At 35.2% G+C, this 15,769-nt stretch overlaps 2 protein-coding genes across 3 annotated transcripts in view; both read right to left on the bottom strand.

The window, feature by feature from the left end:
- Nucleotides 1–3,002: 3,002 nt before the first annotated feature.
- The window catches only part of LOC142339355 (uncharacterized), a 243,356-nt gene continuing 230,589 nt past the window's right edge, over nucleotides 3,003–15,769 (bottom strand). Inside the window, exons 2-3 of the mRNA XM_075389352.1 lie at nucleotides 5,311–5,634; nucleotides 3,003–4,723 (exon numbers count right to left, since the gene is read on the bottom strand). Of these exons, the coding sequence (XP_075245467.1) occupies nucleotides 3,183–4,723; nucleotides 5,311–5,581 (1,812 nt within the window). The 5' untranslated portion in view covers nucleotides 5,582–5,634 and the 3' untranslated portion in view covers nucleotides 3,003–3,182. The remainder of the gene's footprint in view (nucleotides 4,724–5,310; nucleotides 5,635–15,769) is intronic.
- LOC142339354 (ATP-dependent translocase ABCB1-like) overlaps nucleotides 11,298–15,769 on the bottom strand; it is a 105,612-nt gene continuing 101,140 nt past the window's right edge. For both annotated transcript variants that reach the window (XM_075389350.1, XM_075389351.1), the window contains one exon: nucleotides 11,298–11,690. In XM_075389350.1, the coding sequence (XP_075245465.1) occupies nucleotides 11,487–11,690 (204 nt within the window). In that variant the 3' untranslated portion in view covers nucleotides 11,298–11,486. The remainder of the gene's footprint in view (nucleotides 11,691–15,769) is intronic.

Here is a 15,769-nt window from a genome sequence, read left to right as displayed (position 1 = left end):
TTCAAAGCCAATGGAACATACGATTATTGTTATAACTTAAAAAGAACTGAAAAAATCCTATAAAATGTACAAATATGAAAAAGAATTTCAAATATTTTATGAAATCTCGTAGTAACAGTAGTAACAAAGTCAAGACAAACAAATGTTTGAAGCTCAAACCGTCAAAAAAACAATTTGTAGTTCACGAGAAACGGTTTGTCACCTGTGTTTACAGAGACTGAGCTACCAGTCGACCAAAACACTATTTAAAAAAAGACGAACCTCAAAAACCCAAAGATTAATTTGCAATACCTTAGGAAGCCAACTGGGCTTGTTAATAATGAGACTAAGTCACGACCCGACAAAATAGCAACAAAATTTAAAGAAGCCAAAAATTCAAATAATTTTACGAGATCACAATGTTCAAGGAACTATAACTATAAGATGATACCTGCAAGAACAGTAAAATGTCACTTTCTCTTCATTTAAACATTAAAGAGCCTTTCTTATATGAGCACTACGAGGAGATAAAAAGAAATCCAAAAATTTAACAGTAGAAATCTTTTCTAAAGCAAAAATGATAGTTTAAAAACATTCTGATTTTAATTTTCAAGTCAATAATACAAACAGCTATAAATTGAAATCTTTAACTAGGTTGAGCTATACGTCATGGGGAAGCAATTGAGACCTATGATTATCAGGTATATATGGGGCACAACAAAAAAAGACAAACGGAGGCAAAAACAAAAAGAAATCCATTTAAATTTTGCGAGATAACTGTGTCTCAGCCCAAAAAGCCTAAACTATATAACTAAAAAAGTTACAATATCCAGATACGCTTTTTTCCAACCCTATGCACTTTCTCTACTACGCTTTCTTTCAAATTGACTTGTCAATAATATGATAATTTGACAAGGAAAGAAAATGAACTCATAAAATATGCAGTTATGCTCAAAAAATAAATAAAAGAAAACGTGTACTCGAGACAAAGAGACCAGTAGTTGAACATAAAACTATCACGAAAATTTATTTGTGACCACGTGAAATGGATTTCTTCTTGCTTTTACTGAGACTGCGACCAAAGTTGAGAGAAATAAGATAAAATAGAGGCAAAACTCAAAAATTAACCGATATTTTCTTAAAACAATCAAATTCTAAGTCATAACAGACATTAGATAGGAACAGAAAGAATTGTATAGATTCATTTATACCTCCTAAAAAATAACTGAATCTTTGACTGGGGACAATAAATCTTTGGACTACAAAAAAGACAACAACTGAAAGCAAAATTCGAGAAGTACAAAAAATTTTTTTCGCAATTGCTCAGAGCCACGAAAACCACGAGCTTATTTTGAAACCCTAATATAATCTCATTGGGCCTCGTTTTTTGTAAATAATATCTGTCATTCATTGAGCCCCAGTTTGAATTTTTTCTAAGTAAAAAATTTACAAAAAAACCTTTACATAGCGGAAATATTTTGAAAAGTCACGCCCCATTAAAATCTTAAAAAACTTTCTCGTAAGGATCCATGGCGAGATCAAGATCTGCCCGGATGTTACTGCGTGCTTAAAAAATACATATTTGATCAAATTGTTGCGAAAAAGATCAATTTTCAATAAAATTTTTCAGTTTGTCAAAAAAAACTGATTTTGTATAATTATCGAGTTTTAGTTTGCAAAAAGCTGGCGAAATAATAAATGCAGAAGACTCTCAAAGCCAGCGGGGGTTGAACTAGCTTGTTTTTCTGCTTAAAAAGAATGTGGCTGCAGTTTTTGGGTATCTGTTTCCAGCAAATTTAAATTAAATGTGCTAAAAAAAAGCAAATTTGGTCCCAAAAAAAGTCGAATTTTAAAATATTTAGCAAAAATTCTAGCCGAAAAACTCCGATCGAAGAATTCGGCAACCCTCCTCTATCTCTAGAGATAAAATCAATAACACTACAGTAAAAAATTTGACCAAATTTTAGCAAAATTGACGAAAATTGGGTAAAAAATTCCAAAATTTGAATAAGAACAGCTGATAACGTCAAATATTCACAAAACTTTAAACCTCGATAATTCCCTATAAAAAAGTAAAATTGAAAAAATCTTTCAAATTCTATTTTCTACGCTGGACGGGCTTTTTAGTGATACCACTCACAACTCTCTACAATGATTATATTGATCGGCCAAAATTGTCTGAACAAAAATACCATTTGAGTATATAGTTAAGGGGGAAAAAGGGGTCGGAACAAAGATAATGCAAACCCAGACTATCGCAATATTTTGCGTGTATGAATTGCTTCGTGTAGTGTACAGTTGAGACAACGCGAAGACGAGTTGGAACGGAGCCCAAAAATTATCAATGAGGCATCAAAAAGTTCTCCCATTAAAAGTTAATTTCCTGGCCCCCCCTAGGGGCCAGAAAACTTCCTCTATGGTTTGCCTATAATTTACTGCTTAATTGCACGCGGCATTTAAATAGTTTTCAGCACATCAATATCAATTTTTTGATACTTGCAGTTTTGAAAATTTTTGTCATTTTCGGAGTTTATTTTTACGGAACATTGAGATAGACCAAATGGCCAGCTGGCATTTTAAATTGATCGCTGCTGAGATATAGTAGCTCTAAGTTTTTATTCAATTCTTTGGAATTTCAGGACGTGTCCTGTAATGTTTTACGAGTTTTTAGAGTACTCCTTTTAGAGAACGGCAACGTCATTAGAGAACTATTGGAGCTATATAATGTTTTGTTTGAGCTACAAAACCTTGTGTATAGATGCTTTTATTATTATAGTTTCTTATGGACTGCAGCTCATAATTCAGTCTTGTACTGCTCTTTATTTTAAACCAGAAATCCGGTGACCACGAATGTCATTTTGCCAAAGAGAGAGTAACGCTCTCTGTTCAACTGCTGCGTTTTTATAGGGCTCGAGACAGAATTCAGGTATTGGAAACACTCAACTTTAGCGATGACGCCCAAGATTCAACTGTTAATGGTCAATCAAGGCCCGTTTAGCGAAGTGACTGCGATCGAAAAACAATTCAACTGAAAACATAATTCAAATCGCAAGGCTATCTATCTAATGTTTAATCAAACAAAAAAGATCAAACAACTAAACAAATCTGTTGTAAATAAATCAGGGTAAATGTGTTATAAGAAGTTCAATGTTTTGATAGTTTTCATTTTAATGACAGAGAATAAATTACAGCTGCAAAATAAGTTATCTCTCAAAACTCCAATCGAGTCCTTTCCGCTGCTCTAACGCTCTGTTCATATCTCTCAAAAACACGTCAGCCAGGTTTAAAGCCCAATCATTTCCTTCAGATGCAATACTCTTCAAATCTTTTTCTATATCAGTACTTTTTCTTCTAATTCTCCTTTCGTCTAAGAGCAAGTGCTTTTCTGCGTAGTTCTTGCATTCGGCATACAAATTGTACAAATAGTGCTTGAGGAGGTGGTACATTTCAATTCTGCTCGAGCAGTGAGAGCCAATTACAAAATATGTCGGACCATTATACTCAAGCTCTCGCCACTTAACTAACCTGTAACTCTTTGCATCGTAAGAATTGCCTTTAAACTCTACGCACTCTGATGTGACCGTATTGCTTCTACCGCAGGCTTCACAAACCTTCCTTTTCTGTGTATATCCCATTGACAACTGAGGAAATCTGTCAACCGTGAACTGAAAGTCTGGCTTCCAAGAAGTAGCCCTTGAATACTTGCCCAACATCGCTGTGACTTTGTCTGTCACTGTCTGGAGACATTTTCGCAGATTAGGACCTTTTTCCGGAGGGTACTGCTTGAATGAGTCCGTAAGCTGCAATGGGTATCCCTTACCAGGGAATGCTGCCACGTTTAAATACATAAAAACAACTTTTAGGAATGCAGAGGTTTCGGACTCTGAGGTCCTGGACATTCGCATGTCCGAATCGATTACTTCATTCAATGCTTTGCGCCAGTTGGAATTTTCCAGTTCCATTTCTTCTTCTACAAAATCTTGGTCGCCTTCCGATTCCAAACCGTCAACATCATCATCATCTCCAAGCTCTTGGAAATCGCTCTCATCTGATTGCACGGCGTTATCTACTTGATTTTTCCTGTAAGTACTGTTTCCTTTTGCAGAATAGGTACCCGCTAATGAGCTCGGGTCTTGTGATGCGTCGTCAATGACGGGACGCTTACGTTTCTTACTACTAGAACCGACTTCATTTCGACCTTCAACGTCACTGTCATCCGAGTCAATGACGGCTTTTACCCTTTTCTCAGAACCGTGCGGTGTTTTACCCATAGTCGCGTCAATCATTTCCTGTTTCTCTATTTTCTTGGTTTCCATCTTCGTTATTCTTCTACTCGGTGTCCGTTTTGCAGCACTGCGTGAGATCACAATCTCTTCGTCACTACTTCGCTCTTCGAGATTGGATTGATTGCCATCGTTGTTGTTTTCCTCCTCTTCTACTTCTTCAAACTCGGATTCCGACTGCTCCTCAATTACAGGGTTTCGCTTCCCTCGGCCAATTCTGCCCAGTTTCTTTTGAAGCTCTTCGATTTTCTTCTCTTTAGCTTCGATAGCTTGTTCACGCGTCTTCAACCGGGAAGACCTTCTAGAAGTGTCGTGAGGTTTACTATTGCTTCTGTTTATCACTATCATTTCTTCATCGTCCTCGTCACTGTTTTGAGTCTCAATTATTGCATTCTTTGACCTTGTAGAGCGCGGAGTCCTTGCCGTTATCAACGAGTCCTGGCTCGTTGACGGCTGTGGATCTGAAACAAAAATCATTATCATAATCCAATAGACAATCATCCAATTCCCGGTATTTCACTCTCAAACAAAGGTCCATTCTTTAAGATCTAAAATTACACGTTCATTTACAATAAAGTCCAATTACATAAAAATAAAAGTCCAATTACAATAAAAGTCCAATTACAATAAAGTCCAATTACTTAAAAATTACATAAATGTGAAAAATGAGTTATAAAAACAAATGCCATCATTTGTATCTGTCTGAGTGTTTTTAAACTGGCGTTAATTTACTTATGGTTTTCAAATCTCAGCTACCAGAGCTACCAAAACTAACCCAAAAGATTTCGAAGCAAATAATAATTCTGGGCGTCATGATTACGCTCCAGATTATCGAGCCTTTGAAATCATGTTGAAGGATAGATGGGGGATTTATTGCCAATGACTTATAGTTGGTCTCAAAAACTGAAAACTTATAGCAATAAAACTCAGCTATCATTATCGATAGCTATGACATCTATATTAATCAATATGGATATTTCAATCGCAAGCTAACACTTATAAATGTTAATTTACTCCCCTCTGAAGACAAATTTCCGCCTCTACTCACCTAAAATACTGACTGTAGGTGTGTTCCTGCCGTTAGAACTATCATGGTCGTCAACAATTTGGTCAATTCTTTCTCTACCCTGTATGGATATATCATCTGAGGAGACTTGTGACTGCACTCTTGATTTTGGCGAGGGGTGGATTGTCTCAAGATTGAAGTTGTCAGATCCCTTCCTGGTCACTTTAATCGAGAGACAAGACTCTTCAGACATGGACTTCAGAATCTGTCCTATTAACGACATGCATCCCCGGAAATTGACTGCCTGCTGCATACTGCCCACAGCTGCCCACCCAATGTGACTTCTATAAATTACATGAACAATCTGAAAAAGAGACATAAGGCCGGATTGACATTTCTGATTATTAATGTAATGATGACGGTGATTGGACGATACATTTGCGATAGTTCGGAGTCTTTTTTACACGATACTTATATAGTTACCAGACGTACAAATTACAAATGATATGTTCAATTTCATAGATAATCTATGATTTCGACGGATGACCGGAAATTTTATGGTCATCTACCCGAAAAAGCAAAATCCTTGTGCATGTATCATTGATAGTTCCCTAGTCGATTCAGGATATCAATCTTGGAAGATTAGAAATAATGTTGCAAGATTTTCTTGCAAAATTTTGCAAGATCAACAATTTTTGCAAGATTTACATCCTCTCGCAATATCTTGCTAGATTGAAACTCTCTTGCAAGATTAACACCTTTTTACAAGAATCTTGTAAGATTAACCTCGTGTCTCGACTAGGGTTATTTTTGTATTAAGCAGATGTGGGTTCTTAAGAGTCGAAACAGCCACGAAGCATTCAGCACAAGAGGATTAGGTGGGCAGCATTCGCATGCTCGTTTTCATTATAAAGGGATAACATTTTTATCAAGAAAACTAACCTGTCCATGAACATTATTTCTGAGTGACGTTTATTCAAGTAGAAACTTTCATAGTTTCGCTTTGAAGATTATTGAGTGACAGCAAATAAGTTATATCAAGTTAACCACAATGAATGCAGGAACAACATTTGATTGTTGATTCAAATAACCTTAGTAAGCAACAAGTAGAGTGAATGACCCCAAACAAATTTTGATTTCTTTGACCAGTTTAATGACCATTGCAGAAACTGCTACATAAAATTTAGGCTTGAATTGAGAAAAAAAATTGCATGCTAAAATGACGTAATCACCAAATGGTTTTTATGAAAACATCAATAGTTTCCCAAAATAATTAGAGAATTCTCAACGCATAGTTTTAAGCAAGGCTAAAGGCGTCGAGAATGGTCCTCTGAAAGTGTTCTCATCTGTGTTCTCATTTATGAAAAATAGCCGGTAGATTGCCCGAATAGCTGCGAAAGAAAAGACCTGCGTGCCGTTTAATAGAGATAGAAACCGACAGATCAAAATTGAAAAAATCGACGTTGCTCAAAAAACTAGGCTAAAAAACATTCAGCGATAAATTAATAAAGCTTGTTAAAATTCATTCCACAGAAGCCTCTTAATAGGGACCTTTACTGCACATATGAGTTCCTTTGACTTTATACAAATTCAAATTAAACTTAAGTTTTAAAGTACAAAAGTCATTTTATTGAGTGAGGTAAGTCACTTGTGATCAAAATCTAATCACACAAAAAATGTTTACTAGAGAGAGTGAGAAATGACGTCACGCGCGCAAATGACGTTAGTGAGAGGAAGACGTCATTCAAAAAATGTGACCTCAGTTTTGCTGTGTGAACAAATGTAAAACGAAAGAGCGTCAGACGACGAAACAAAAAAACATAGCAGGACAAATCCTTGAATAGAATTCAAAGAAATGTATTAATTTATGACCTGAAGATTATTTACTCCGCTTTAAAAGGCAAATGAGAGCTGTTAGTAATGAGACTAAGCAATAAAACAGCACAAGAACAACAAAAACAAGCAACACTAAAAATTCAACTTTTATTTTTTTTGAAAAGACAGGATCAACATCAAAAAACAACTGCTAAGAACTCAAACTGCAAACTATATTCCTCTATTTCTCATTAGCAAACTGTCACTAAATGTCTATGAGTCCTCTCACTAATAATATTAAATGATAAGCCAATAATAACCAAAATAGCAATAAAACTCGCTGAAAATTTTTGAAAACACTCAGTACAAAAGTCACAGAACACAACAGCTACTGAACGATACAATAACATCAATTAATTCACTTCTGAAAGACCACCGTTGAGACCTGCCATCAATGAGATAATTGATAAGACGGCAATAAGTACAGCAAATACTAGCAAAACAAAAAAATCACTAAGATTTTTTTAAAACGAACAAGCGTAAAATTCACAAATAGCAAAAGCTATGACCTGAAATGGCGTGGCTTGCATTTATTGAAGCCTCTTTAGCAACCAATGAGACCTGTCAACAATGAGAATAAGAGTTAAGGCGACGAAGTTGAAAAGAAAAAATCGCAAAACAAAAAACTCGATAATTATTATTGAAAACAATTAGTGTCAAAGTCATAGAAAGCACTAGCTTTGAACAGACACAATTAAATCGATAAACTTAACTCCTATTATCAGCATCCGCGACCTGTACCCAATGAGATTAAATGATAATACATCAAAAAGTACAGTAAATACCTGCAGAACTCAAAAATTCACTCAAAATTTTTGAATAGTGTCAAAGTCAAGAAGACCATTAGCTATTAACTCGAGCCATTAATTAGGTTCTTTTATGCCTCATTAGCAACCAATCAGACCTGTCACTGATGATACTAAGTGATAAGAAAACAGATAATTTTTTTTAAAAAAGGGCAAAATCTAAAATTCACTATTTTATGACAACAAATAGTGGCGAATTCATTAAACTTTTCAGCTGTCCTTTAATGAATTCAAGCAAAGACAAATAGACACAATTAGAAAACATATGTACCGTCTTAAAAGCACTGACCAACAAGGAGAGGAAACTCTGAAAACAGAAGTCAAATTGACGCACCTGAAAAAAAAATCTATCTCAAAAACCGCCAAATTGTTCAAATACCAATTTCTCACTCCACTTTAAAGGTGTTTTGAAAAAGTCACGCCTCAAACCTACTTTATTTTTCACTCCCTTTAATATTTCAGTGTGACCAAAATCACGACTCTAATTTGACTTCTCATTGACGTGAAAAAGCCGAAAAAAAGCGTGAAGAGATCTTAAAAAAAGACAGCGCACCAATACAATTAAAATTCTTTGAATAGTAAAAAACCAAGAGCACCGCAATATAGCTCCGCCTACAGTTTCGCAGCTATAATTAAATAAAACAATCCAGAACCACGGCTCAAAGTGTTATGTACATTAAGTTGCAAGGAACCAATTATATGAGATCAAAATTTTGCGACATTGAAAATTGTGAGCATGATTAAATTATACGTGGTCAAACTCAAAATTAGCAGAAACAAAGTTATTGTATGCACTGTTCTCTTCTCTCGAATACTACCAAATTTTGAAACAGGCATCCAGCATTTAAGGAAACCCGGAGTTTTCGTCTAACTTAATTGGAGCTTTTTGGAATTTGTAAGCTTTTGAGACTGGTATTATATTTTATCAACTTCTAACTACGCTACAAAAAGTTGGCCCCTAAAGTGCAGAAAAAGTCAAATAAATCAGAACTACGAAGTACGGAAATTGTATGCCGAACTTGAATCGCAAGCATATAATAACTTCACCCAGCTTGAATTGACCGCACCTGCATACTGAGAACAAACATAACCGACTAACCTCGGGCGCATTGGTCTAATACAAGCCGGGGGTGGGGTGATCATTTGTTATCCTTTACTAACCGTGTACAATTTAACTGCGCATCATAAAATGATTTTAGATTATGGACCACTATTAGTATACAAAGTGGAAAAAAGAGCCAAATTTCGACAGAATGTTGAGACTTCTGGCAACTAACAGCCCAAAATTGATTCCAGCTCTATCGACTAACATTTATTTATAGTAGGTTCTTTCTTGGTCAGGCTTTCTTTGCCTCTTTTGACGGTACAACTACACAAACTATTATGCCTAAACAAAGTTATGCCTAAACTTATGACCCGGAAAAAACTACAATTAATTTGATTGTAGCAAAATTTCATTTTCTAAATTCTCTGATAAAATGTTTCTTGCTCGTGTTCTAAGTTAAGATACCTTACATATCATACAAGACGCTTATAAAACCTTTCCTGAAGAACAGAACGGATCTAAGCTATTTAAATTCAGAATTGATGAGGTTTGAACATTATTTACAAATAAAGCACTTAGTGGGTTAAAACGCGGTGTTCACTAGCTCGGATATACATATACGAGTAATGCATGGAACAGTAAAAACATACCCGGCAGATTACCGGAAAATAGCCGCCGTTGATTCCAATAAGCATGACTGGGATTGAAATAACAGAAGATATTGAAAAAGAAAGATTTTTGTACAAAAACATTTTTTTAAGTCCGATTTATTTTGAAGGCATTTCGTAGTTGAACATACTTCTGTTTCTTAGAGAGAGGCTACAGGGGCTCCTATCAATAACAATAAGCATTAGAGAGAGGTAACTAATACTTATAGGACCGACGTTCAATTAGCGGGCATCTAAAATTGGGCTTTATGGGTTTATCCCGTTTCTATTTCTGACTTCAATTTTTTATACTGACTGTTCATTTTGAATTGCTTTGCTGAGCAACTGATGTTCAAAATCACTTTTAGCAGAATGAGAGAAGAGAGAAACTAGCCTAGAGAAGTCAAAAAGATTTCACGCAAAATGTTGAAAAGGCGGCAAAATGAGGTAAAGCGAAACATTTTTTTATTCGACGAAGTAAAAAAAAATAGAAGCGCTATAATAGCCGGCTGAGAAGATGAGGGCGGCTATTAATAAATCATTTACAAAGGAAAATGTACCAGCTGAAAAAAAAGCCACAACTGACTCTTTTGAGTTTAACGTCGACTGGACAACGATAGGAGAATACAAACAACATAGCCGGCAGATTGCCGGAATAGCTGCGAAAGAATAGACCTGCGTGCCATATAATAGAGATAGAAACAGAGACAGATCTAAATGGAAAAAATCGACGCCGCTCAAAAAACCAAGTAAAAAACATTCAGCAGTAAATTAATAAAGCTGGTTAAAATTCATTCCGCAGAAGCCTCTTATTAGGAACCTTTACTGCACATATGAGTTCCTTTGACCTTAAACAAATTCAAATTAAACTTAAGTTTTAAAGTGCAAAAGTCATTTTATTGAGTGAGGTAAGTCACATATGATCAAAATCTAATCACGCAAATAACCTAAAAACTTTTGCTAAAGCGAGTGAGAAATGACGTCACGCGCGCAAATGCCGTTAGTGAGAGGAAGAAGTCATTCAGAAAATTTGACTTTTTCAGCTTTGCTGTGTGAACAAATGTAAAACGAAAAAAGAGCGTCAGACGACGAAACAAAAAAACATAGCAGGACAAGTCCTGACGTACAACTCAAAGAATTTTCGTTGACTAAACAGAAAAACTAGACCTAGAATGGACTATGAGTGAATTGAGAAAACCATTTTAAAAAAATCAGAACAAAAACATAAGAAATAAACAGAAAATCAATGTCAAAATGCCGCATGTGAACAAAAAACCACTAGCGAGAAATGAAAATTTAATTCAAACAAAAAGCTAGGCCTAGAATGAGCTGTGAATGGATTGAGAAAACCATTTAGAAAAAAATCCGATCCAAAAAAACGAAAAAACCGTAAAAATCAGAGTGAAATTGCCGCATGTGAACAAAAAATCACTACCGAGAAACCGAATTTTTGTTCAAACACCGTTTTCTCACTCTACTTTAAAATTAGAGCGAAAAAAATTAACGCCGCAAAACCACTCGCTTTTTCGCTCCACTTCCTGTTTCGGCGTGACCAAAATCACTACTCCAATTTGACTTCAAAAATCATGAAAATGTGTGAACAGATCTTTAAAAAAAAGACAGCGCCCCAATACAATTCAAATTCTTTGAATTGTAAAAAAACCAAGAGCACCGCAATATAGCTTCGCTCAGCTTACAGCTTCGCAGCTATAAAAAAGAAACTATCTTTGCATAGAAAATGAAATCTTCACTTATGCTATCAATTTTTCGGCATTTTCATAAAAATTATCAATTTTGAATCAGTTATCATAATTTGTAACGAGCAGCTCCAAGAATTTTCAAGTGTTAAGTAGCTTTGAGACTCTGTGCGTCACAGAACTGTTTGTACATTCCTCCCTTGGCAATGAGCTGATCATGTGTGCCTTTCTCCACAACTGTTCCCTGATCAATCACTACTATCTCATCCGCTGCCTGGATGGTAGTCAACCGATGTGCAATCACCAGACACGTACGACCCACACGTGCTTCGTCTAAAGCCGCTTGCACAATCTGAAACAAGCAAAATATTTCAATAGTATGACAAAATATTATCATTATAAACCTTGCCAAGGCAAAATAAATCAAAAATAATTTACAAGTACTTGTTGTGCTACAAAGAGCTACAGATATTAAATGAATTTAACGGAAAATTGCTATTAAATTTAAATTTGCTTTCGTTTTATTTTCGCCTAGCTCTATGTGAATTATTTCTTCATCTTAGCTCACTTGGAATACTAATCAGCCGTTTCTTCTTCGATTTCAATCGCTTTTTTCGTTTTTAATTTTTTGCCTACTAATTTTTCAACTTCATTGGAATCCAACAAACAGAACTCAATACTCAATCTCAGAGCGGAAATTTTCCTTTATTTAAAAATGGAGCAGCCACGAAACAGGTTTATCGGCATGAATCAACATCGAAATAAGGCCATCAAAGGAGTTTTCAGAACTATAGTATCAAGGCCAAACAGCAAACAAATGTGATTGTAACGTTAAGTCCAGTTAAATTGTTCTGATTGATTTCCATATAACTCAGGCAACCGAATCGCGCGTACAGAAAGTAGTAACCAATTTAATACCGACAATCACTCAGAACTTAAAGTCCGAGCTGCGATCAAAAATCAATGAAATGATAGATGAGAAGTGGTGTCAAAGTAAAAAAACTGTTTGACGTGGAAATTTTTTTTAAAATAATCAAATTTGTACCCATAAGAGAGCCACCTAGAGCTGCCCATAATGAGACTAAGTGATAGAAAAAAAATTACAAAAGATGAAAAAATCCTAAAACTTGCTAATATTTTTCCGAAATGAGTTAGAGCCAATGTCGCTAACACCATTAGTTTTTCACTGAAATGAGTAAACTAATTTTAACATGACTCAACAGAGCCATTAAGATCTATCAATGATGAGACGAAATAACGAAACAATAGGAACGGTAAAAAATCTAAAACAAAACATTTATTCCATGAAGTTAAACAGCGTCTCGGAAAACAATTAGTCTGAGTGGTTAAACAGTGCAACTATGCATTATTAGAGCATATGTATTGCCTTCAAAAAGTTCAAAAAAATAAAAACAGAAGTCAAATTGCCGAACGTGTAAATAAATTCGCCCTCAAAAACCGATATCTCACTTCACTTTAAAAAGCACTGAAAAGAAGTCTTAAAATATCTCGATTTTCTCTCCGCTAACTACTACAGCATGACTAAAATTACCACTCTAATTTGATTTGCCATTGACAAAAGGTCAAAAAAGCGATCTTTATAAAAACATAGCTGGAAGACTCCTGAATCGACACGAAGTAGAAATTGATTTCCACTATAGCTAACCCCAAACCAAAAGCACGTGCAAAACTGTTTACTACACTAAACAACTCAAGTTGGAAAAAAACTAGACCAAATTGGAAAAGAAAAGAAAATGTGAAAACGTATTCTTGGCAATTCTTCGAGTTGCGACTCCAATAGCAATTTTCTATAACAGATTGTCCAATATTCTCAAAATTATGTTTGTTTAAACTGCATAATTTATAAATCATATCCGGCACAATTCTGGAAAAGAGGCGCCGCGCCATTCATTCCCTCGAACCCAATTGGGATTGAAAGGGAAAAATGAAGAACTTGATTTTGGTACAAAAAAGATGTAGTGTGTACTATGTTAAATGTTTTCCCAAAGTTAGACATACTCCTGTTTCTAAAAAAGAGGATACAGAGGCTAGTAACAATACCATTAAACAATATAACTGGTAACTATGGTTTGTATGCAAAAAGTTCAAGTAGCAGTCATCTAAAATCGAGTTTTATGGTTTTATCACGTTTCTATTTGTTGTTCTTTATTTAATGATTTTCGGAGCAAATGCTGCTCAAAGCACTCTAAACAGAATGAGAGAACACGGAAAATAGCCTAGAGAAATCAAAAAGATTTCAGGCAAAATGTTGCACAAGCTGTGAACAAAAGATCAACCAAAACAAATTCTATTCGACGGAGTAGAAAAAAATAGGGCCGCTATAATAGCGGGCTGAGATGCGAGAGGTTATCAAAAATACATATCGAGCCAAACTTATCGAAAATGAAAAACCGAGCAAAAAGAAAAAACTGAAGGACAAGATCGAATAATCTAAGAAATACACGCTTTTCAACACGCTTTAGGAAGCAGTACCTGATTTTCGCATAAGTAAACATACGACACACAAACGCAATGGAAAACGAAGAGAAAACAGTAAACATAGCCGGCAGATTGCCGAAAATAGCCGCCGTTGACGCGCTTGATGCACATCGGGAATGGAACAGAAAAAGAAAAAAACGAAGAGATAAATTGACCAATTTGTTTTTTTTTCAGTGTCAAAAAGTTATAATTTGGCGTGCAGTTTCAGCCGGATCCCAAAACTGTACCTAATTCAGCTTCTAAACTAAAGGCTATTAAGCTTAATGCCAATGTTAGCTATCAAACACTCTGATGGACTTCCAAACCTAATTATCAACGACCTAGAGACCGGACTTTATAGGTCTACCCCTGTCTCTTTTGATTTTGATCTGTTGACTTTGACAGTATTCATCAAATTGTGTAATTGCATGCTTGAAAGAATTTAAAATCTATGCAGTTGAAACCGTGTGTAAAGTAAGTCAGAAGTCAAACGTGAAAATTGTGAAAAAAGTGATCAAAAAGGTAAAGCAATTTAAAAAAGGAGATAGCCAAAATAATATCCGTTGGGAGGCTGCAAGGCGGTTATTAGAAACTACTTACAAAAAACTATTAAAAAATGTGCTATGAAATTTTTGTGCTATGAAAACACAAAAATCTACAATCAACCCTAACTAATTAATTGAAAATGAAAAAGTTACTCTGAAAGGCGGAAACAACAAAAGTAAGGCAACTTAAACCTGAAAAACAGAATAAAATGAAAAAATTCGACTTTTTTCTTCAAATACAACAAACTTCAAATGATAATAACAAAAATGAAAGGGCATGATAACCCTTTTGAATATTTAATCCAATCGAAACTATTTCCGCTAAAAAAGCCTCCAAAACGACGAAATCACAAAACAGCTCAAGATTGCGTATAAAAATCTAATTAACGATTGAGATGATCAAAACGAATCCCAAACAAACAATTACTTTCTAATACAGATTAAAAAAGCCAACTTACTTGAGAAAAAAGTTGAAAATTTAAAAAACTGCTGCGAAAAAACCGCACGTGATCAAAATATTTTCACTCGCTTCGCAAAAAGTTTTTCACGCCTATTTTTCTCGCTCTCTCTAAAATGCTGCATGAACTGACAATTACTCTCTCGTCTCTTTGCTCTTCAATTCGTTCAGCCACTTTGCCCTCAACACTTAGTTTTCACGTGCGGTATTGACTTTTACATCCTGTTTTAAATACTCCTTTTACGTTTACTTTTAAAATTATCGATCAAAAAAGACGCTGCCCCAATACTCCTCTTCGAGTCTTTGAATTGTTAACATAGCCAGCAGATTGCAGGCAAAAAGCCACGATAGACGCTTGTGGCCTTCCATGGAAAGAGAAAACTAAAAAAAGACAAATCAGCCACCAGTCCATTAATAGACGCCTAGACTTTTTGGTTAGTTTCGAACTGTCATCTTCAGGAGACATGTGCTCTATAAGGAAAAATCCCTAATGGAGCTTTTCGAAATTAATATTGAAATCAAAAAATCAAGACTCTAATACTCAAGTATTAGAGCATATACGTTTGCCACTACTTAGATGAACACTATAGACCTTTAACTAGTAAATCTTCAAAAAAAAATTCAACAAGCGAGTTCAGAAGTCATTTTGTTGAGTGAATTAGGTCACGCAATCGATCTAACATAGCTGGCAGATCGCCGAAAAATAGCCGCGATAGACGCTTGTGGCCTTCCATGAACTGAAACAACTAAAAATGGATAGATTGACCACCAGTCCTTTAATAGACCTTTAGACTTCTTGGGTTAGATTCGGATTGACAATTTTATACTGTCTAAAAAGAAAAAGCCCTAAAAGAGCGTTTTCAAAAATGATATTCAATATCAGATATCAAAGACTAATCCTCAAGATTTAGGGCATAAACGTTTGGCACGGCTTAGATGCATACTATTGAT

Source organism: Convolutriloba macropyga, chromosome 5 (assembly GCF_964194025.1).
Source record: "Convolutriloba macropyga chromosome 5, txConMacr16.3, whole genome shotgun sequence".
Classification (NCBI taxonomy): domain Eukaryota; kingdom Metazoa; phylum Xenacoelomorpha; order Acoela; family Convolutidae; genus Convolutriloba; species Convolutriloba macropyga.
Note: the sequence above shows the minus strand (reverse complement) of the source record. Positions and strands in the feature narration are given on the sequence as shown.